Source organism: Anomaloglossus baeobatrachus, chromosome 9, assembly GCF_048569485.1.
Source record: "Anomaloglossus baeobatrachus isolate aAnoBae1 chromosome 9, aAnoBae1.hap1, whole genome shotgun sequence".
Taxonomy (NCBI): Eukaryota; Metazoa; Chordata; class Amphibia; order Anura; family Aromobatidae; genus Anomaloglossus; species Anomaloglossus baeobatrachus.
The window spans coordinates 53748790-53772518 of record NC_134361.1 but is presented as its reverse complement, the minus strand read 5'-3'; the positions used below and the strand labels follow the sequence as shown (position 1 = coordinate 53772518).

Sequence of the window (23729 nt, the reverse complement as noted above, 5' to 3'; positions counted from 1 at the left end):
AACTTGGGAAATAGTCTCCAGATTAACCCTTCTGGTTAGCATTGTGGCTAAAAATAAGGAAACACTTAATTCGTTCATCAGGATTCAAGATCAGGCTGATGGAAACCCCCAAAGAAAAGACTTTCAAGTGAAGCTCCACCTGTACAGATAATCGGAATTGAGTGTTATACAATGTTGGACAGATTTTGCTTTCTTTTGTAATGAGGCATAATTATTTGGAGAATAAGACAGTTAAAGGGTCATTTTTAACATTACCTACCTCAAAGTTCTACCATATTTAATGTTGACTAGAGATGAGCGGACCTATGGAAGTTCGGTTTGCCGGTTTCAGCCAGACTTTAGATAGAGTTCTGTTCTGGACCTGGACTTGACCTGAACCCAATCCGAAGTCACTGATCGGGCATGCAACCAGCCATATAGAGAACACTTCCGGGGGATGGAGGCCTGGAATTTTTGTTTGGACACACTACATCCGAAAACATTGTTTTTATCCCCAGTGAGAGCCATTCATACACTGCAAGTGGCCCAAACTGAGCCAAGCACCAAGTGTACCCAAGCACAACAATGCTCAATCTACTGACTAGCACACATACAGCACTAAAACTAAAAGTCCATGCTTGATATGAACCCCAATCTTTACAATTTGGGTTTGCCCATTTCGAATGTTGACAGTTTCCAGTAATTATTTACAGATCATTGGAAGTCACATTTCTGGAATGCCCATTGATCATAAGAATGGGCCTTGAATTGTCCATGTCAGAATAGAGCTGTACTCAGCTTTTCCATCAGTCACATATTGTAGATGAATAGAGAAGAGTCACATGCACATCCACAACTACATTTTAATGAGTCATTTTAGAGCCCCATTCCCAGGATCATTGGGCATCTGACCACAGGAATCCAAACAATCCTGAGAGCAATTCTCTCAAGCTCTCTAACAACTTCAGTTTTTCTCTTATGGACTGCCAGAAAAGGGGTGCCCATGCGCTCCCACTGGTCCATTCCAAAGGGGATTTTCAGAGCCATATTTCTCAAAATCGAGGGGGGTCTGGCCACGTGGCCTTCAAAAGTTCTCAAGAGCAAGGCTAACAAGCTTTCTAGATAGCTGCATTAATTGTCCATTGGATTGCAGGAAAAGGGTCATCCATGAGCAGCCATTACATCATTCCAAAGAAGCATTTCAGAGCCCCATTCCCAAAATCATTGGGGGTCTCTCGAGTGGGACCCCAGCCATTACTGAGACCAAGGTTCACAAGCCTCTCTAAATAGCTGCATACATTCTCAGAAGGATTTCAAGAAAAGGGTTGTCCATGAGCACCAACCACTCCATTCCAAAGTGACATTTCAGAGTCCCATTCCCAAAATCATTGGAGGTCTCTCCATTGGGACCTCAACCATTCCTGAATACAAGGTTCTCAAGCCTGTCTAAACATTCCCTTCATTCTCTATGGGCCTGCCGGGACAGAGGAGTCCATGCGCATCCACCGCTCTATTCCAAAGGGGCTTTTCAGAGCCACATTTACAAAATCATTGGGGTCTGTCCACGTGGCCTTCAAAAGTTCTCAAGAGCAAGGCTCTCAAGCTTTCTAGATAGCTGCATTAATTCTCCATTGGATTGCAGGAAAAGGGTTGTTCATGAGCAGCCATTGCATCATTCCAAAGAGGCATTTCAGAGCCCCATTCCCCAAATCATTCGGAGTTTCTCGAGTGAGACCCCAACCATTATGGGCTTGTTGGAAAAGAGGAGAGCATGCTCATCCATCGCTCCATTCCAAAGGGGCATTTCAGAGCTTTGTTTTCAGGATCTGTGGTGGTCCTGATGGTCGGTAGACCACCAATCTGCAGGCTATCACCTATCTTTTGAATAAGTGAAAACTCTTCATGTTGCAAATATCTCTTTGAGTAAATCAGAGCAGCTAGAGCAGTCACAAGTGTAATAATAAAGTACGGCAGCAAAAAGGGATCTTTTATTAGCACTGACAAATGTACGCAATATCGTTTGCTTTTGTGCATTAGATTAGTTAAAAACAATTTAATCTTTTAATTTTTTTTCCCAGGCGTCGGCATTATGATGGTGTGCATTACTACACTGGTGTCCATCTACTACAATGTGATCATCGCCTACAGCTTGTATTACATGTTTGCTTCATTTCAAAGTGTCCTGCCCTGGTCCGATTGCTTCAGCTGGTCTGACGACAGGTGCAGTAAGACCATACGAGGTACCCAGATACAATACTGTTACTTTTTTTTGGCGGGGGGGAAGATATAAGATATCATGCATTTCTATATATTAACATTTTTCAAACTAGTTAATAATGTATATAGTAGCCAAATTGGGATTTTCACATATTCGCCAATCTTTCCTTTTTTGTAATATGGTGGAAAGTAATAATTAAAGGGTTATTCCCATCTTCTTTAATGCCTATAGTGCTTAGCAATTTACTGCTTATTTAAATTTTCAGCTGTTCTTGATATATTAATGGTTTTCTTTTGTTTATAGCTCGTTGCCATGGAAACTGACCACCGTGTATAGTGCTTACATGCTATTCTTTATTAAAGGAGTTGTTTCATTTCACATAATGTTGGGTCCTGGTTGTGGTTTGTTTTAAAATAACACAATGCTGTAGTCATCTTACCCAGGACCACCGGTAAGTCCCCACCTCTGCCTGGCAGCTGCGGTGCTGACATTGTTTCAACAGCATGGCAGCCAATCAGTGAGCTCATCGACTCCTGGGGTACATACTGCTGTGCTCATTGACTGTCTGCAGTGCTGTTGACCTTAAATCAGCGAAGCAGCCAATTCTAGTCATCTGGATCAGTGGCAGAGACTCAACAGTGGACCTGGGAAATGTGAGTAAAGCACGGTTTATAATTTTCCCATTAACTTCAGCCAAACATTATCTGAAAGGGATCAAACCCCTTTAAGCGTGTAATACCTGTTTTGAAGCTGGTCAGGATTTCTGAAGCACATTGTTGTCTCCTAATCCGGCCAACCTCAGTGCAGTGCTTACAAACTAGACAGCAGAGGTGGTCGGTCTCCTAGGCAACAAACTGTAAAGAACAGTGTTGATTTCTCAAAAACGGCTGCAAATTTTAATAAGCAGTAAGCTGGAAAACTGTTTTTACAAGTACTATCTGATGATATCCATCTATGATGATGGGAATAACCCTTAAGGGGTACTTTGCACGTTGCGACATCGCTACTGCGATATCGTCGGAGTCAAATGGAAAGTGACGCACATCCGGCGTCAGTAACGACGTCGCAACGTGTAAAGCCAAGAAGCACCGATAAACGATCGCAAAAGTGTCGTAAATCGGTGATCTGTGTAGTGTCGGTCATTTTCATAATGTCGGACCGATAGGAGTTTCGATGTTGTTCCTCGTTCCTGCGGCAGCACACATCGCTGTGTGTGAAGCCGCAGGAGCGAGGAACATCTCCGTACATGCGTCCTGCGGCTCACGCCGGCTATGCGGAAGGAAGGAGGTTGGCGGGATGTTTACGTCCCACTCATCTCCGCCCCTCCGCTTCTATTGGACGCCTGCCGTGTGACATCACTGTGACGCTGCATGACCCGCCCCCTTAGGAAGGAGGCGGGTCGCCGGCCAGAGCAATGTCGCAGGGCAGGTGAGTGCATGTGAAGCTGCCATAGCGATAATGTTCGCTACGGCAGCTATCACAAGATATCGCATGTGCGATGGGGGAGGGTACTATCGTGCTCGGCATCGCTATCATCAGCTAGCGATGTCGAAGTTTGCAAAGTACCCCTAAGACTTAAAGGGTTATTCCCATCTCCAAGATCCTATCCTAATATGTAGTCGGTGTAATAATAATAGTATTATCAAATACCTCCAATTAGAAATATAGTATAATTCTCCTGATATAATCATGTCTCTTACCTCATGTGCAGCTTAGGTATCCATGGCTATGACCACGAAGAACTTACTAACTGTCACTATATGTGTGACCGTAACCATGGATACCTAAGCTGAAATGCCCTGCACATAAGGTAAGTGACATAGCTTTTTAGAACTATACTACATTTCTAATTGGAGGTATTTACTAACATTATTAATGTTACACCTATTACATATTGCTATAGGATTTTGGAGATGGGAATATCCGTTTAACTGTTAAATACAAAAATTATATTGTGTTGTTTAAGAATGGCTTTCAAAGTCCGAGTGCCATAGGATCCTCTACTAGGCCCAGACTACGATGCAATAATCATCCCCAAAGGTCCAACAGGAAGGTCACTCAACGGAGTATCATTAAAACATCAAAAATATATAAAAGGATAAAATGGTTAGAGGAAATAGAGCTGTTATAGTATCTGCCATTACTACCTCTTGTGGTAGGGCATTCCACAGTCTGACTGCTCTAACTGTAAAGAACCCTTTCCTATTTAGCTGTCGGAATCGCTTTTCTTCCACTCGCACTGAGTGCCCCCTGGTCCTTAGTATTGTCTTTGGAAGAAATAAGTCATGTGCCAGTCCTTTATATTGACCACACATGTATTTATACATATAAATGAGATCTCCTCTGAGACGTCTTTTTTCTAAGCTAAACATATATAACTTTTTCAACCTGTCATCATATGGGAGGCCTTCCATTCCTTGTAATAGTCTAGTTCCCCGCTTTTGAACTGACACTAACTTCTGAATGTCCTTTTTAAAATGTGGAGCCCAAAACTGGATTCCATATTCCAGATGTGGCCTTACAAGTGATTTATAGAGGGGTAACAATACGTTGGGATCACGGGATCTAATCTCTCTTTTTGTACACCCTAAAATCTTGTCCTTGTGCTATGCTGTTTAAAGCCAAATAGTCACAATGATAAGGGCAATCCCACTCCAAAACCTGCACTACTGGACCCTAACACGGAGGGATACGGAGTACACAAAATACAAGGGTAATGGTCTAACTGGTTTACAATAGGACCATATATTTGGCGGGTTTGACGCAAACACATTTTTTTGTAAACTGCACTGTTAATTGATGCTAAAAATTACAGGGTTAAGGTTTAGGGATGATCGAATGCCACAAATATTCAGCTTCGCGAATATCCGACGAATAGGTCGCCGCTAAGAGAATATTCAATGCACAATGTAAGTCTATGGGAAGCCCGAATAGTTGTTATTTGGGTTTCCTATAAGAGGGCTTTACACGAAACGACATCGCTAACGAGATGTCGTTGGGGTCACGGAATTCGTGATGCACATCTGGCCTCGTTAGCAATGTTGTTGCGTGTGAAACGTACGAACGACCACTAACGATCAAAAATACTCATCTTATCGTTGATCGTTGACACGTCGTTCTAATCCCAAATATCGTTGCTGTTGCAGGACGTAGGTTGTTTGTCGTTCCTGAGAAGGCACACATCTCTCTCTATGTGTGACACCCCAGGAACGAGAAACAACACCGTACCTGCGTCCTCCGGCAACGAGGGGGGCGTATCTTTCCTTCGGTTGCTCTCCGCCCCTCCGCTTCTATTGGCTGCCTGCCGTGTGATGTCACTGTGACGGCGCACAAACCGCCCCCTTAGAAAAGAGGCAGTTTGCCGGCCACAACGACGTCACTAGGCAGGTAAGTATAGTGTGACGGGTCCTAGCAATATTGTGTGCCACGGGCAGCGATTTGCCCGTGATGCACAACCGACGGGGGAGAGTGCTTTCACGAGCGACATCATTAGCGATGTCGTAGCGTGTAAAGCGGCCTATAGACTTACATTGCGCATCAAATATTTGCGAATAGTCGAATAGCGTCGACCTATTCGGCGAATATTCGCGAAGCCGAATATTAGAGGTATTCCATCATCCCTATTAAGGTTCCTTTCTCAATAAGTCCGTGTTCACACTACATTTTGGTCCCTGCATTACACTGCATTGGGGGCTTACATCTGAAAACCAAAAAATAAACATTATTTGGATGATGGCCCCTTGACACATCCAACAATTTATATTACACCATTGTGATTGCTAAAAAAAATGAAGACCATTAGTGAAAGGGAAAAAGAAAATCCAGAATGTCATATTTGGGGCTCTGCTTACCTCAGTAATGTCTATGACTTTGGAGAAGGAACCTCTGCTTATTGTTTTTTGATTATTCACATGGAAACCTCCAGTGGAGGACTGAGGAGGAACCTGGACGTAGTGTGAGACCAGCCGCCGGTACAGTACATGGCCCACCCTATGGTCATACACATCTGATGGTAACACGCATCTTTTCAAATTATCACTGTCTAAAAATTATTGGTTTGTCTCATTTTAGGCACATGCAATGTAACCAGCCCAGAGGGTAACATATGGACAACAAACCTGACGTGGGCAAAAGAAAATAACCACACTTGTATAGCGCATACCACTATACTGGATGACGTGGAGCTGCCAAGCAAACAGTACTGGGAGTAAGGGACACTTTATTTTATTTTTTTCTTATGGCCCGTCATGATTTTCTCACTGTATTATGAGTATCTTACTCTATCGTTAGTTGTATGCCCCATAGGGATAGCTCGTTATAGAAAACTACTTGGCCAATCCCGGTTGTCAGTGGAGCTAAAATAGTAAGAAGTTCTTTGATTTAGAAGCAGCCAAGTTTGTATCCAACCGTTGGCATAAAAGAATAGAAGAAAACCAAACTTGCTTGAGTTTAGGGAAGCTTAGGCAGAATTCTGGTCAAAACGATGATACAACTAATTGAATAGCACTTATTTAAATACCCTTCATATGGGCCGAGAAATTGTACAAATGACACAACCTCCCGCAATGATCAACCAGAACTTCTGGGCCAGGGGCTTTTAGCTTGTCATGAGTGTTCCATACCAAGCCTACAACCCCCATACCTCCCATCCTGGGACCTCCATCAATCGGCAGAACCCAGTTAAAAACCCTGGTAGGGTTCTGTTACGCGAGCGTATAACTCGGATGAGTACAATCCGATAAAAAAGGGATTAAACTCGGACCAGTGTTATTCAATGAGGCAGTACAGATGGGTTTTTTTCTCAGCTGTGATCGGCATGAGAAAACAAAAATCCCAGCATGCTGCATTTTGACTCAGAAATAAGATGGGTGAAAAAAAGAAATTTGGATGCCATATGGACCAACAATATGGCATTTACGGATATATTATAATTCTGTAAGGTGGAAAACTATATGTATTCTGGATGAGAATGGGACCAATTTTTTTGTATGCTCGTGTAGCCTCAGCCTTATGGAGTAACTGTGTAGATGCTCAAACACTGTGCCAGTCATTCCTGCTTTAATTATCCCCAACAAGATGAGTTGGTTGTATATCCTGTCAGGGATAACTAAAGGGGTTGTCAATCACTTTTACATTCATGGCCTAGACTTAAGCCTGCTTTACACGGGACGACCAATTTCACAATCGATCATACCCGCCCCCGTCGTTTGTGCGTCACGGGCAAATCGCTGCCCGTGTCGCACAAAGTTGTGAAACCCCCGCCACACGTACTTACCTGCTGAGCGACCTCGCTGTGGGTGGCGAACGTCCACTTCCTGAATGGGGAGGGACGTTCGGCGTCACAGCGACGTCACACAGCCGCCAGCCAATAGAAGCAGAGGGGTGGAGATGAGCGAGATGTAAACATCCCGCCCACCTCCTTCCTTCCGAATAGCCGGCGGAAGCCGTGGGACGCAGGTAAGCAGAGTTCATCGCTCCCGTGGTGTCACACGGAGCGACGTGTGCTGCCACGGGAACGATGAACAACCGGCACAAGTAAAAATAAACGATATTATGAAACTGAGCGACGAGTACACGACTCACGATTTGTGAGCGATACTGCGTCGCTCAGAGGTTTCACACGAGACGACGTCGTGTATAATGCCGGATGTGCGTCACGAAAACCGTGACCCCGACGATGCATCGCACGATCCGTCGTCTCGTGTAAAGCACCCTTTAGTATAGGTCATCAATGTCTGATTGGTTGGGGTCTGACACCCGGTTTCCCCACCTGATCAACCGTTCTCTTTGCCGGCGTTGGCAGCAGGTGGTTGGAAATGCTCAGTTCCATCACTGTCCTGTCTTCTGACAGGGTACTGCACATCTGCCTCCTATTCATTTGAATAGGAGGCAGATGTGCAGTACCCAGATGTGGCCACTGTCAGAAGACAGAGCGTCTCCTGAGCGTTTCCAGCTGTCTGCTGCTGCAGCCAGCACCGTGAACAGCTGATTGGTGGGACTGCGGGGTGTCGGACACCGGCTGATCAGACATTGATGACCTAGCCAAAGGACAGGCCATCAATGTGAAAGTAGTGGCCAACTTCTTTAACGCGGCTTTCCAGTAAAAACACGTTATCATATATTTATGGAATAAGTGATACATTATTGAATGGTCATTGTCAAACTGCTGAGACCTGCTCTGATTACAGAACTTTACTTTTTAATGTTTATAGCAATATTGAACTTCATGTAATCATTAATCGCAGTGTGCTGATGCAGTGTGTATGTAGAGTTCATGAAAAAATCATAGAATGCACATCTAATATATTTTGTTAAGGACATATTGAAAAAAACCTAATGATAAGTAAGCAACATGTGATACATATCCCTAAAAATAGTAATATGCATATATCAATTAGCAGAATTCAGTGTGAACGGTAAAAAAACAATAATCTGTACAAAATCCCAAGGTTTAAAGAGAATGATATATAGGAATTATTTTATTTTCAGAAGAAAAACATACAGGCTGTTGGTACTTTATGTCCTGCTTGTTCAGTGTTTGCATATAGAAATATATGCAATATTAAAAAAAGTCCCAAAAAAATATATAAAAGAGATATTTACAATATTAAATATAGATATATATTATATAAAAGAAACATGTGCAACATTATATATATACATATATATATATATATATATATATATACTGCCCAAAATATATATATATATATATATATATATATCTATACAGTTAAGTCCAGAAATATTTGGACAGTGACACAATTTTCGCGAGTTGGGCTCTGCATGCCACCACATTGGATTTGAAATGAAACCTCTACAACAGAATTCAAGTGCAGATTGTAACGTTTAATTTGAAGGTTTGAACAAAAATATCTGATAGAAATTGTAGGAATTGTACACATTTCTTTACAAACACTCCACATTTTAGGAGGTCAAAAGTAATTGGACAAATAAACCAAACCCAAAAAAAAAATTTTTATTTTCAATATTTTGTTGCGAATCCTTTGAAGGCAATCACTGCCTTAAGTCTGGAACCCATGGACATCACCAAACGCTGGGTTTCCTCCTTCTTAATGCTTTGCCAGGCCTTTACAGCCACAGCCTTCAGGTCTTGCTTGTTTGTGGGTCTTTCCGTCTTAAGTCTGGATTTGAGCAAGTGAAATGCATGCTCAATTGGGTTAACATCTGGTGATTGACTTGGCCATTGCAGAATGTTCCACTTTTTTGCACTCATGAACTCCTAGGTAGCTTTGGCTGTGTGCTTGGGGTCATTGTCCATCTGTACTATGAAGTGCCGTCCGATCAACTTTGCGGCATTTGGCTGAATCTGGGCTGAAAGTATATCCCGGTACACTTCAGAATTCATCCGGCTACTCTTGTCTGCTGTTATGTCATCAATAAACACAAGTGACCCAGTGCCATTGAAAGCCATGCATGCCCATGCCATCACGTTGCCTCCACCATGTTTTACAGAGGATGTGGTGTGCCTTGGATCATGTGCCATTCCCTTTCTTCTCCAAACTTTTTTCTTCCCATCATTCTAGTACAGGTTGATCTTGGTCTCATCTGTCCATAGAATACTTTTCCAGAACTGAGCTGGCTTCATGAGGTGTTTTTCAGCAAATTTAACTCTGGCCTGTCTATTTTTGGAATTGATGAATGGTTTGCATCTAGATGTGAACCCTTTGTATTTACTTTCATGGAGTCTTCTCTTTACTGTTGACTTAGAGACAGATACACCTACTTCACTGAGAGTGTTCTGGACTTCAGTTGATGTTGTGAACGGGTTCTTCTTCACCAAAGAAAGTATGCGGCGATCATCCACCACTGTTGTCATCCGTGGACGCCCAGGCCTTTTTGAGTTCCCAAGCTCACCAGTCAATTCCTTTTTTCTCAGAATGTACCCGACTGTTGATTTTGCTACTCCAAGCATGTCTGCTATCTCTCTGATGGATTTTTTCTTTTTTTTCAGCCTCAGGATGTTCTGCTTCACCTCAATTGAGAGTTCCTTAGACCGCATGTTGTCTGGTCACAGCAACAGCTTCCAAATGCAAAACCACACACCTATAATCAACCCCAGACCTTTGAACTACTTCATTGATTACAGGTTAACGAGGGAGACGCCTTCAGAGTTAATTGCAGCCCTTAGAGTCCCTTGTCCAATTACTTTTGGTCCCTTGAAAAAGAGGAGGCTATGCATTACAGAGCTATGATTCCTAAACCCTTTCTCCGATTTGGATGTGAAAACTCTCATATTGCAGCTGGGAGTGTGCACTTTCAGCCCATATTATATATATAATTGTATTTCTGAACATGTTTTTGTAAACAGCTAAAATAACAAAACTTGTGTCACTGTCCAAATGTTTCTGGACCTAACTGTATATATATATATATATATATATATATATATATATATATATATATACCCATGTGCCTATAGTGTGAGGATCGGTTATGGGTTGGTGCATATTTTTAAGACCAATCTTATGCATTTTTTCGTTCATAGGAAAGTGACCCTCCGCCAGTCCAGTACTATGGATGAGACCGGGGAAGTGGTTTGGTACTTGGCTCTGTGTTTGCTTTTAGCTTGGATAATTGTTGGAGCGTCTTTATTTAAAGGCATCAAGTCATCTGGGAAGGTGAGAGCAGAAATCTTGCCGTGCTCCTTTTCTAAGTTTATACTTTTTGTGCTAAATTTTGATTTTCTTTCTCAGAAAGAATCCGCTTGATTGTTTTCCCTATAAATAGAATATTGTGTTTCCATAATCTCTGAATGGATCCTATTCTATGTAATTCCAGGTGGTGTACTTTACAGCGACGTTCCCTTATCTGGTCCTCATCATCTTGTTAGTTCGAGGAGCAACTCTAGACGGAGCATACAATGGAATTAATTATTATATTGGAACACAATCAAACATTACAAAGTTAATGGAAGCAGAGGCAAGTGTACAACGTCATCGCTTAATGCCTTCATTACCAACCAGTTAATATTTACTCATCTATAATCGCTACTGCTTTGTGTTAGTGAGCCGTAGCTGAGCATTGTGACACCTTCCATTCCGGTTCCTTGGATTTATACAGCAGATTCTGCTCTCTTATATAGCACTTTTTAGAGAATGACAATATTGATTTCATATTTGTGCTAGAATCTTAAATGCATTCAAAGAGACATACAGAATAATGATGAGCGCGTTTCGAAATACTCGGATTCGCTATACTCATAGCGAGTACTGTCTAATACTTGCAAATACATTCCGAATAGCGTATATAATGGAAGACAATGGTGAATACGCGCAATGTAACGAGTAATCTGAATGCCACACTATTCGCTGCTCGCACGAATAGTGCAGAATTCAGGTTACTCATTACATTGCGAATTTTTCCCCATTGACTTGCATTGCACACAATATTCACAATGCATATGCGAGTATTAGATAGTACTCGTTATGAGTATCGCGAATCCGAGTATTTCGAAACTCGCTCATCATTAATACATAGATGTAATAAGTTCCTATAGACTTCTATGGGTGCCATGTTCAAGCATGGTACATTTCATATCCACCAGTGATACAAGTGGCATTTCAGTTCTCATGTGACCTTCATCAAACAATGAATTGCAAATGGATTGGTGGTATATCGGTCTTAGTATATATGAGATAATAAGTATATAGCGTCATTACTCCATACGGGTTACCCGCCATCCAATATTTGATGAAGGTCATGTGAGATGACCGAAATGTCACAAGCTATATACTTTAATTGTATAACAATAAAGTTATATTAATTAGAAATGCTGAATTCTTTCTATTACATTGAAAGGTATTTGGACCCTCCTTGAGCACCTCAACCTTTATTCTTGAGTGCCATGTTGTACCCTCCATCAGCTGTACATCTCACTTCATACAGAAATGTTTAGTAACTGTGCTTGAGGCCGCCTACCTATCCTGGCATTTTGTGCATAAAGGGTAACAAAAAAAACATTGGTCCAAATTTACTAATCCCGTCGAACAGTCAACCTGGCCAAACTTCAGACCTCATACATGTTTGACTAATGTCGGCCAAGCTCGCCAATATCGATGGGTTCGTCCTATGGTCAAATGTATATGGGAGCTCTGGCCGACTGATGGTCGAGGAAGATGTTGATTGTCCATGTTCTCTTTCAGACTGCCAATGGCAATATCCTACCAGAGACATGTTGGCTGGCAACTTTCTCATAGAGCACACATAGGAGAGTCGACAAAATTGGCTTTTGGCTGACCAATTGGCCAAATCATTGTTTAGCCTACAGCCAACTAATGTGTATGGCAACCTGTAGTCCAAGTGGTCTAAAGATGTGCCAAATTTATCTGGAGGGGCTCCTTTTGTAATGAATTTTGGGCACATTGCTAGACGTTAGACACTTTGTCTTACTCTTAGTTGACTTATTTTGGATGATAAATTGGCCCCTTAGACCAGTGCATATTAATAATAGATCTGGCACATTTTTGGTCCTATCAAATCCACGTCCTGTTTTCTTGACTTGAAAGAATCTAGTGAGGAGCACACGTCTCTTCTGTTTGTTAAAAGTCTGTCAAAGTTGATTAATGACTAGTGATGAGTGGATTTCGGACTGTAAAAGTCCATATCCACGCGGTTTCAAAGTTACCTGGCTACTGGACCTGGGATTCCAGGTGTTTGATCCAGATCCGGCACTCGAGAAATTCAAATAATAAAGGAAAAATAAAGCAAATAAGATTGAAGTGAGCACTTCTACTTACTGAGGCTCCGTCGTGGCTGTACACTGCTCCCGTGTCCTCTCCATTTCCTGGGCCCCTCATCAGGCCCATCCATATGCACTGCTTTCCCCACCCACCGGCAGGCCTGGCGTCTGTGATTGGTTCCAGTCTGTGTGACAGCATCTGCCTGCAACCAATCACAGGCGCTGTCTTTGGGTCAGTATCGTGTTGTAACAATAAATAAATAAAATATTTGGTGTAGGGTCCCCTAAATTATGATACCCAACACAGATAAAGCCCAAGGCTACAAGCTGCAGCCCCCAGCCCTGCGCTTATCTTGGTTTTGTATCTGCTTCCTAATATTCCAAAGAAAACTTTTTTGACAGTTTTTTAAACCAATGAAGTGTTTACTATGAGAGATAAGACATCTTCAAGTACAGTTAAGTCACAACTACAAGAAACACAAATTAGCTAAAGGAACCTTTCCTGGACCTGTGACACAGACCTTTGTTGGCCACCTTTTTTTTAAGAAGCACTTAGATAATTTTTTCTAAATTCTTTTGTTAAAAATCACGTTAATATTGAGGTCATACCAAGACCTGACGCATGATTTTGTCTCATAGTATGCAAATTGCGCTACGGTAATTATTAATTTGGCAGCTACCTATGTAATATAAAAAATAGCCTGAGTGTGATAAAAATACTCTCTTATTGGACTCCAAATTCCAGACTCTTGAATAATGATAAAAAAAAAATTATTGCAAGTGTTATTATTGCAGAATGAGAAACTAATCCAATAAGTATTGGTCTGGTATTGAGGTCTGGTATGTCTAAATTATGCTAAGTCCTGGCATATTCTGCCATACACAGCCACACCTGAGAATGGACTGCGTTGCACAATAGATGCAACAATGTCTGTAGGTTAAACTCTGGCTCTATTTTAAGATGGTAGTTTATGTTATTTAAAAAACAGCAATGGTTTTGTAATATTACATAATTACATAGTTAATCCAGCTGAAGAAAAACAAATGTCCATCACGTTCAACCAAGGGATGGAAAAGGTCAAGGGGAAGAGGCGCGTACACAACCATAATGGATGAACGATGCGGGAAAAAAGCGCTAATCTTTCATTCCTGATCCCAATTGTTGACCCCCTTGAGAGACATTCAGCAAACAATTTTACACACGTACATAAATATTTATCTCTAAAAATGCATCTAAGCCTTTATTGAAACCATTGAGACTTCTCGTTCTGATCTGCTCTTGAGATAAACTATTCCACAGATCAATCTTTCATAGAAGCTTTGTCTCCTCTGGAGATTGAACCTCCTTTTCTCCTGACAGAGAGGAGCCTGTTATTTAGTCTGTGATGTACAAGAACACCCAGATCCTTCTCTATAAGTGGAGATTAGGAAAGAAAGGAATGAGCCCAGCACCAATTCAATAAAATATAAAAAAAAAATTTATTTTATTGGTATCCAGGATACCAATAAAAGAATTTTTTTTTTATATTTTATTGAATTGGTGCTGGGCCCATTCCTTTCTTTCCTAATCTCCTGTTACACGCACCGGTATGGACTGACCGGCAGGCCTCGTGCACCGCACCTTGGAGGGGAGTATGGACTCTAATAACAGGTGAGCTGGATACACTTTCTGCCTTTCACGTGGACCTTCTCTATAAGTGCCTCTCCTAGTTTTACTCTTCCTAGAACCTATGAAGTCCAAATCTTGTCAGTGCCCAGATACCCAAATTTACATTTCTCCACTTTAAACCTCAACTGCCACTTGGAAGCCCAAACACTTGGAAGGTCAAAGTCGGGCCTGTAAAAGTTATGAACGTTCTCCATAGATTGCACTATACCACAAGGCTTGGTGTCATCTTCAAAATTAGAAACAACACTATTAATCACACGTTCTATATAAGTAATAAATAAGTTAAATAATAGCTGATCCTTCATGAACCTTGGGGTACACCACCTATAACCAAAGTTGATTCAGAGTAGCAGTCATTCACTACATCTCTCTGGATGTGGTCTTTTGTACTTCTTTTAAAGCAGTACTTTAGGTTTTGGAGTGGTGGCAGTAATCCATTTTCCTGGCCTCTAACAATATATGCATCAGCCACCGACTTCTGCTCTTCCCCGATGCCACTCTGTTTCTGCGCCATCATCTTGTGACTGCAGCTTTTGACTAAATAATAGGATAAAGAGTTGCACACCAGTCACAATGTATAGGGGAATAATGAAAAGCAGAACTGCTATGGGAATACTAGACTGAAAAATACAATGGACTATCTGAAAAAGTGAAAAACATGAAAATGGAATGTGCATAACTGCTATGACTAATAGGAATGAGAGATGTTTAGCCATTGTATTGATCAATGCAAAGGAGCCCCAAACCAACGCCAAGGTAATCTATATTTTTGGGGTCCCTAACCTATGTGTGACCTCACCTGCAGTTAAAAAACTTGCTCTGTATGGGAAGCAAGGGACCAAGCTATATATGTGAAATAAGAGACATGGCTATGGGTGGGGCAGGGTTCTCAGACAGAAAATGCATACTAATTAAAGAATGGACGTCTGGAACACCAATGGTGTGAACAAGGTGCAAGACTCAAAAATATACAACTAAATAATAGGATAAAGAGTTGCACACCAGTCACAATGTATAGGGGAACAATGAAAAGCAGAACTGCTATGGGAATGCTAGACTGAAAAATACAATGGACTATCTGAAAAAGTGAAAAACATGAAAATGGAATGTGCATTACTGCTATGAATAATAGGAATGAGAGATATTTAGCCATTGTATTGATCAATACACTTTTTGCAATCGCACCCGAGTACTGTAGCCTAAAGGAGTCCTGAAAGTCCCTTTCGTGTATATGAAAAGACCAATACTATTAAAGACTTGCAACAATTGGGTGCCCCATTGGTGATTTTGCACTGGGGCCCATAAGTTTCAAGATACGCCACTGACTGTGCCACCCCAACACTGAGTAGTTCTGGACGGCACCGGAAACAGCTTATCAGCGGTGGTGCCAGTTGTCATGCCCCTACCAGTCAAACATCAATAGGTCATCAATGTTAAAGTCCTGGACAACACAACCCCTATAAGTCATTGTCTATAGGAGTGGTGATGATCGCACATGTACCTACTAGTCCATTCACACTGCGGACTTTGAGCCGTCTTTCTTGTGGATAGGGGATAAAATATTATGTTTGGGGCTATCCTTTTAAATAATTTTATCACTGCTCTTTGGATGATCCGTAGGTATTGATTATATAGGCCTTTTAACCAAGATCTGGTGTGATGCTTTCAAAAAATTATCTCTGGATCAATATGGTGGGTGATAGGATGAAGTCAAAGGGCTTGTGTCTTCTTTCATCCTTAAAACCATGAAACTACGTCTGAGCCTTTCTATTTCTAATGAATTTATTCTTTATCGATTTCAGGTTTGGAAAGACGCTGCTACACAGATCTTCTTTTCCCTCTCCACGGCCTGGGGTGGACTCATTGCTCTTTCTTCCTACAACAGATTTAATAATAATTGTTACTCAGACGCAATCATTGTCTGTGTAACCAACTGTGCTACCAGTGTGTTTGCGGGATTTGCCATATTTTCCATTTTGGGTCACATGGCTCATATTTCCGAGAAGTCCGTTTCAGAAGTAGTGGATTCAGGTATGTGATATTTAGGACAAATAAGTTTCCTTAGTATCATAAGTATACACAGAACAAGCGAACATCAGCTATAGTATCACTTTGTAGATCCTATTATTAAAGCACCACTACAGAGGGTTTTATATTGTACAGCTCAAGTGGGTACTTTAACTCTAAGGGGTACTTTGCACGTTGCAACATCACTACTGCGATATCGTCGGGGTCAAATCGAAAGTGACGCACATCCGGCGCCGGTAACGACGTCGCAACATGCAAACCCTAGATGCGCCGATAAACGATTGCAAAAGCGTCGAAAATTGGTGATCTGTGTAGCGTCGGACATTTTCATAATGTCGCACCAATAGGAGATACGATGTTGTTCCTCGTTCCTGCGGCAGCACACATCGCTGTGTATGAAGCCGCAGGAGCGAGGAACATCTCCTTACCTGCCTCCACCGGCTATGCGGAAGGAAGGAGGTGGGCGGGATGTTTTCGTCCCGCTCATTTCCGCCCCTCTGCTTCTATTGGCCGCTTGCCGTGTGACATCGCTGTGACGCTGCACGACCCGCCCCCTTAGGAAGGAGGCGGGTCGCCAGCCAGAGCAACGTCGCAGGGCAGGTAAGTGCGTGTGAAGCTGCTGTAGCGATAATGTTCGCTACAGCAGCTATCACAAGATATTGCATCTGCAACGGGGGCGGGGACTATCGTGCTCGGCATCGCGAGCCAACGCTAGCGATGTCGCAACATGCAAAGTACCCCTAAGTCACCTGCCCCCAACCTTTCGGTGGCTTCACCTTCTATCACTGCCGCTTCTGTCGGTCTCTGGCGATTTGTGACCTATCGGCAGCTCCAGTGTTTCATGATGCACACTGGAGGTATAAAATCAATACAAGTCTATGAGAGCCTCGTTCTTGAAGACTATGAGGGTGCATTACAATACATGGAGGACTATGGGGTGCTTTAAGATATATATAAGACTACAGGATGCATTATACTATATGTATGACTATGGGGGTGCTTTATACTATTTGGAGGACAGACTATAAGGGTACATTATAATATATGGAGGACTATAGGATGCATTATAATATATGGAGGACTATGGGGTGCTTTAAAATATACAGTATATAAGACTATAGGGTGTATTATATTATATGTAGGACTATGGGGGTGCATTATACTATTTGGAGGAATATATGAGTGCATTGTAACATAAAGAGGACTATGGGAGGTGCATTATAATATATGGAGGACTATGGAGTTGCCTTATAATACATGGAAGATTAGGGAGGGTGCATTATTCTATATGGAATATTATGGGTGATTTATAATATATGTAAGACTATAGGGTGCATTATATTATTTGGAGGACTATGGGGGTACATTATAACATATGGAGGACTATGGCGGGGTGACATTATAATATATGGAGGACTAACTATGTGGTGTGCATTATACTATATGGATGAATATGGAGGTGCATTATAATATATAGAGGACTATGTGGGGCCCATCATACTATATGGGGGACTATGGGGAGTGTATAATACTATAATGAGTGCGATGTGGAACCAAATATATTATATGGAAAGGCTATGTGGGAGCCATTATAATATTTGGAGGGCTATGTGGGGCCCATCATATTATATGGAGGAGTATGGGGAGTGCATAATACTATAATAAGTGCTATGTGGAGCCAAATATATTATATGGAAAGACTATGTGGGAGCCATCATAATTAGGGATGATCGAATACCTCAAATATTCGGCTTCGCGAATATTCGACAACTAACTCGCTGCTATGCAAATATTTGATGCGCATTGTAAGTCTATGGGAAGCCCGAATAGTTCTGAATAGTTGTTATTCGGGTTTCCCATAGACTTACATTGCGCATCGAATATTCGCGAATAGTCTAATAACGGCGACCTATTCGGCAGATATTCGCAAAGCCGAATATTTGAGGTATTCAATCATCCCTAATTATAATATTTAGAGGGCTGTAATAGACAGATATGTGCGAGGATTACAGCGGGCTCACGGTAACTGGGGGAGGCGACCTAAGACGTATCTATGTACAGTGGAACTTCGCTTAACGAGTAACCCAGTTAACGAGAATTTCACTTAACAAGCAAGGCTTTCTGTACATTTGTAACTCGGATTACAAGAAAGCTTTGCTGTACGAGCAAAATACTCACCGCACACACTTCCGGTTCCGTACATCCACCGCGCTCTAACCCACTCTTGCAGTCCACACAAACACACACGCACGCACGCACACACAAACACGCACGCACGCACACACATACAGTATTATGCTCACCTTACCTTCCGTTCCATCGCCGGTCTCATGGTTCTTGAAGTTCCCTGGTACATCGCAACAAGGGAGGAATCCTCGCGGCGAACTACAAAATCCAGGAGGCCGGCGATGGAACGGAAGGTAAGGGGAGCATAATATGTGTGCCTTCCGTTCCATCACCGGCCTCCTGGGTCCTGTAGTTCACCGGTATAGGCTGTGCATCGGCAACCATAGCGACGAAGCAGGAACTTCCTCTGTCAGCCGCTACTGAAAGGCAGCGCGCTGGCCAATCAGAGGCGAACGACTCCTGCCTTTGACGTCAGCTCTCTGGCAGCGGAAGTTCCTCCCTGGTCGTGATGGTTACCAGATACACAGCCCGTAATAGTGAACAGCAAGTCCCAGGAGACCGGCGATGGAATGGAAGGTAAGGTGAGCATAATATGTGTGTGTGTGTGTGCATGTGTGTGTTAGTGTGTGTTTGTGTGTGTTTGTACGTGTTTGTGTGTGTTTGTGTGTGTTTGTGCATGTGTGGAATGATACAATAGGGGATCAGGATGCGACATTGAACAAGTTGTGGAGCAAATTTTCTGCGCTTGCATTATTTCCTATGGGAAATCTTGCTTTGCTGAGCGAACGGATTGTTCTCGTTAACCAAGGTTCCACTGTATGTATATATATATATATATATCGCTAGTCGGTTTTATATGTGTTATTATTATTATTATTATTATCATTACTATCTATTATTTTTTTTAATTACTTTTTAATTTTGGGTCCATATCATGACAGTAATAACAGAACCCATTCTTCTATTAATTTCTACTTGTATCACAATAGTGCATGATGCAAGGTTCCCCAACTCTGAGGTCTGTTTTTTCCATCAGGGCAATGCGCCATGCTACACAGCTAGGTCAATCAATGTGTGGATGAAGTGTGTCGCCCAGGGAATGGGGTACTCGATCCTGGGTGGTGTATAACTGGGGAATGTCACTTTAGTGGCCATTGCCCGGTCCCTTGCCCTGGGGGCTTTTTAATGGGGAGTATTTAAAGGGGAGATTAAAGTCATTGGTGTGACGCCACCTGCGGGTTGCGGTTAATATGGGGGAACTGCCGCTGCTGAGTTGGTTACCCCTAGGGCTGGTGGTAATGGCAGCTATGTTTTTAGGCCCTCTGCAGGTAGGGCTGAGCCCAGGGAGATGTATGATGGAGACTTTCACTGTTAATGAGGGAGGCCACACTGTGGGTTGTAATTAACAGTCTCTACTCACTCTTGACCCTCAGATGGCTGGTTCAGGTCCCTGTAGTTCCAGTGCCAGTTGATGACTCGGTTGTTCTGTCCCTGGCACCCGGAGTATGGTTGGGTCCCCGTAGCGTGGAGCAGTTTGTGGCCCGACTGTCCCTTTTTGTGGCAGTCTTCTTGTCCGTATGGTGGGCAGTGTGGACCTTGTAGGGCTGGTCTGTGTCCCGAACCCTGATCCTTGCTTTACTGCTGGTGGCCCCGGATCTGTGGGTCAGTAAGGTCCATGAAGGTCCCCTCACTGTGCAGGTAATTGCCAGACTGTATGAAACTGTCGCCTGTCCTAGGGCCCTGTGCCCCGTGCGTGCTCTGGTCCCAGCGGTACTCGTGTGTACCTGCCCTGACGACCACTCTCCTGTGCCCCCGGGTCACCGTTACACGACCCAGCTCTAGGCACGTCTCTCCACTTTCACTCACTACTACTGACTAACTGCTGTCCCCTCCCACTAGGCTGTCTAGTCCTCTTGTCTGGCTCCGCCCTCTAGGTGGCCATCCCCTTGTGTTCAACTAGCCAAATGCCCCTGGTGTGGAGTGGAAACTGGGATTTTGGTCTGTTTAGGTGTTGCTGGCATTGGTGTTCCAGGTCCCAGGGGGTAGGCCCTGCATCCTGATGAGGATGCAGTACCTAGTAGTGCCCTGAGCGGCTCAGGGGTGCTACGGAAGGACCACCACATCAAAACCCTGTCTAAACTCTTCCTTAGTTAAAACATTATTAGTATTGTTGTTTCTAAATGATGATGAACTTGTTTTCTTTGCATTATATGAGGTGTCTGAAAGCAATGTGCATTTTTTTGTTATTTTGACCATTTCTCATTTTCGGAAAATAAATACAAAATGTATTGCTTGGAAATTCAGAGACGTTGTCAGTATTTTATAGAATAAAAGAACAATTTACATTTTACTCAAAAATATACCTAGAAAGAGAAAAATCAGAAAAACTGTCAATTTTGCAGTGGTCTCTTAATTTTAGCCAGAACTGTATGTGTATATATATATATATATATATATATATATATATATATATATACACACACACACACACACACACACACATGTATATATATACATTTATATATACACACACATATATATATATATATATTTACATATATTACCGTAAAATCCACGCAGTTAAGTAAAATAATATTGCACCTGAAGGTGTCGATATCTTTTAAGATTTTAAATGTCCAGAATTGGCCAATTTAGAACATTTCTGCAGAGACTATAAGAGCCCTTTAATAAAACAAGGGAAAGTTACAGAGAGTGATATTTTAGCACAGCACGAAAACAAATTCCTGAAAAATAGACTTTATTTCCTGCATTTTTGGAAGAGAATGTTCCCCCATTGAAGCATCCTTGAACTTTTGTATATTGTACAAGAGAATGTTTAACCAATCAGTGATCAGATCAGACTTCAGCTGAGTGCAGCATTCCGATCTATTAATGTCATTGCCCTGAGTGTAGTGAGAGGAGCACAGCAGGGTCTGTAATGTGACCGCTCCAAACCTGTGCTGTTTACTGAACACAAACAGGAGCACAACTCTCTCAATTAAGCATTGTATCTTTTCAATTAGAAACAATAATGTTTATATAATACACACTTTCTGTTTATTGTGCTGGGTCATAACACAGTAATTAAAGTTCCCACAGAGGAAGACATTGAGCGTCTCCAGAAGCTGGATATTAGTAGTAATGCCATAGCACATCCCTCACTCCTTTGTCATAAAGAGTTGTCATTAAGAGACATAATATTGGTGACAAGTCCATAGAAACTGTAATGTAAAACATAGCTCTCCTAAACATAATTAAACACCACTCCTGCATTGGGTTTTTTCCAGTACTGGAGTGGTGCTAAGTCCCTTGCCTCCAGTCTTATGCTCACCACCTACAATTTTGTATTTTTCTGGTGTCACTCCTGTCCCATTGCATCATCTTCTGCCCATTACTTCTGACTGGCCGGAAGTCACAAGTTACGTAATAACAAGCTCTCAATACAAGTCTATGAGGGCCAGAACGAGGATCTCATAGACTTGTACTGAGTCATGCCCTTTGGCCGCTCCATGAAAGACTGGAGCTGCTAGAAGGTTACAAACTACAGAAGACTGACTGGAGCAATGCTGAAAACAGATGCAATGCAAGTCTATGAGAGCCAGAAGGAGGTCAGAATGAGGCTCTCATAGACTTGTAATGAGTCAACTCTTAACCTCCAGCCACTCCATGAAACACTGGAGCTGCTGACAGGTGACAAACTGCTGAGGACAGACTCGATTGATGCTGAAACGGAAGAATACGCCAGAGCGGGTGTATAAGACAGGAGGCACATGACGTCAATTTAAACTGCCACTCCAGCTGTGAAATAAAAATAAACACGCTGAGTAGTGCTTTAAATACAGGATGATAGCTGATTGCTAAAGGGGGCATTAGGAGCAAGCGTGGGAACAGAAAGATCGCCCAAATGATATGTCTACCTAGGAGTAGGAAGAAAGCATATAACAAAAAAGAGTGCTTACAAAAAAAAACAACGGATAACCTATTTAAAGGGGTTATCCTATCAGTCACATTTTAGCTATCCACAAGGTAGGTGAAAACTGTGGGATCTTTGGCGTCCCGACTACCAACCAATCACAAGAACAAGTGTGAATGAAATAGAAAAGAATATATGCAGCTATATTGCTAATTACTGTTCATAAGACACTTGTATTGAATGAGTCTGGCCATGTCTAGTCGGATTGTGGTCGAAATTATGTATACCGCATACTTGTGGCCACACGGCTGTTTGAAGTTACTGCCAACACCAGACAACCATCACGGCATATACTTAAGCGGGCTTTACACGCTACAATATCGTTAATGAATTATTGTCGGGGTCACGGTGCTTGTGACGCACATCCGGCGTGATTAATGAGATCGCAGCGTGACACTTATGAGTGACCTTAAACGATCGCAAAAGCGGTCAAAATGGTTTGCCGCGGAGAGGTCGTCCTGAAACAAAAAATCGTTTTCTGCTTATTAGCGATGTTGTTCCTCGTTCCTGCAGCAGCACACATCGCTGTGTGTGACACCGCAGGAGCGACGAACATCTCCTTACCTGCGTCCACCGGCAATGCGGAAGGAAGGAGGTGGGCAGGATGTTTACGTACCGCTCATCTCCGCCCTTCCGCTTCTATTGGACACCTGCCGTGTGATGTCGCTGTGACGCCGCATGAACCACCCCCTTAGAAAGGAGGCGGATCGCCGGCCAGAGCGACGTCGCAGGGCAGGTATGTGCGTGTGACGCTGCTGTAGCAATAATGTTCGCTACAGCAGCTATCACACAATATCACACGTACGACGGGGACGGTTACTAACGCGCTCGACATCGCTAGTCGATGCTAGCAATGTCGCAGCGTGTAAACCCTGCTTTAGACCAACTGCAGACTTTGGGGAAAAGATTGGACAACCCCTTTAAGCAGGTATTTTCCAGTAGTTGGTAACCCCTTTAATAGCAACCCCTCTCTTTTTGCCTTATGGTAATATGATGTGTTAACAGGGATCTACAAGGCAGATGTTCTGGTGGA

General features: G+C 42.5%; 1 protein-coding gene across 1 annotated transcript in view; it reads left to right on the top strand.

Annotated features, from left to right (window-relative positions):
* LOC142251171 (sodium- and chloride-dependent neutral and basic amino acid transporter B(0+)-like) overlaps positions 1-23729 on the top strand; it is a 65257-nt gene that overhangs the window by 22624 nt on the left and 18904 nt on the right. The window contains exons 4-8 of the mRNA XM_075323712.1: positions 2058-2219; positions 6269-6404; positions 10707-10839; positions 11000-11140; positions 16371-16599. Of these exons, the coding sequence (XP_075179827.1) occupies positions 2058-2219; positions 6269-6404; positions 10707-10839; positions 11000-11140; positions 16371-16599 (801 nt within the window). The remainder of the gene's footprint in view (positions 1-2057; positions 2220-6268; positions 6405-10706; positions 10840-10999; positions 11141-16370; positions 16600-23729) is intronic.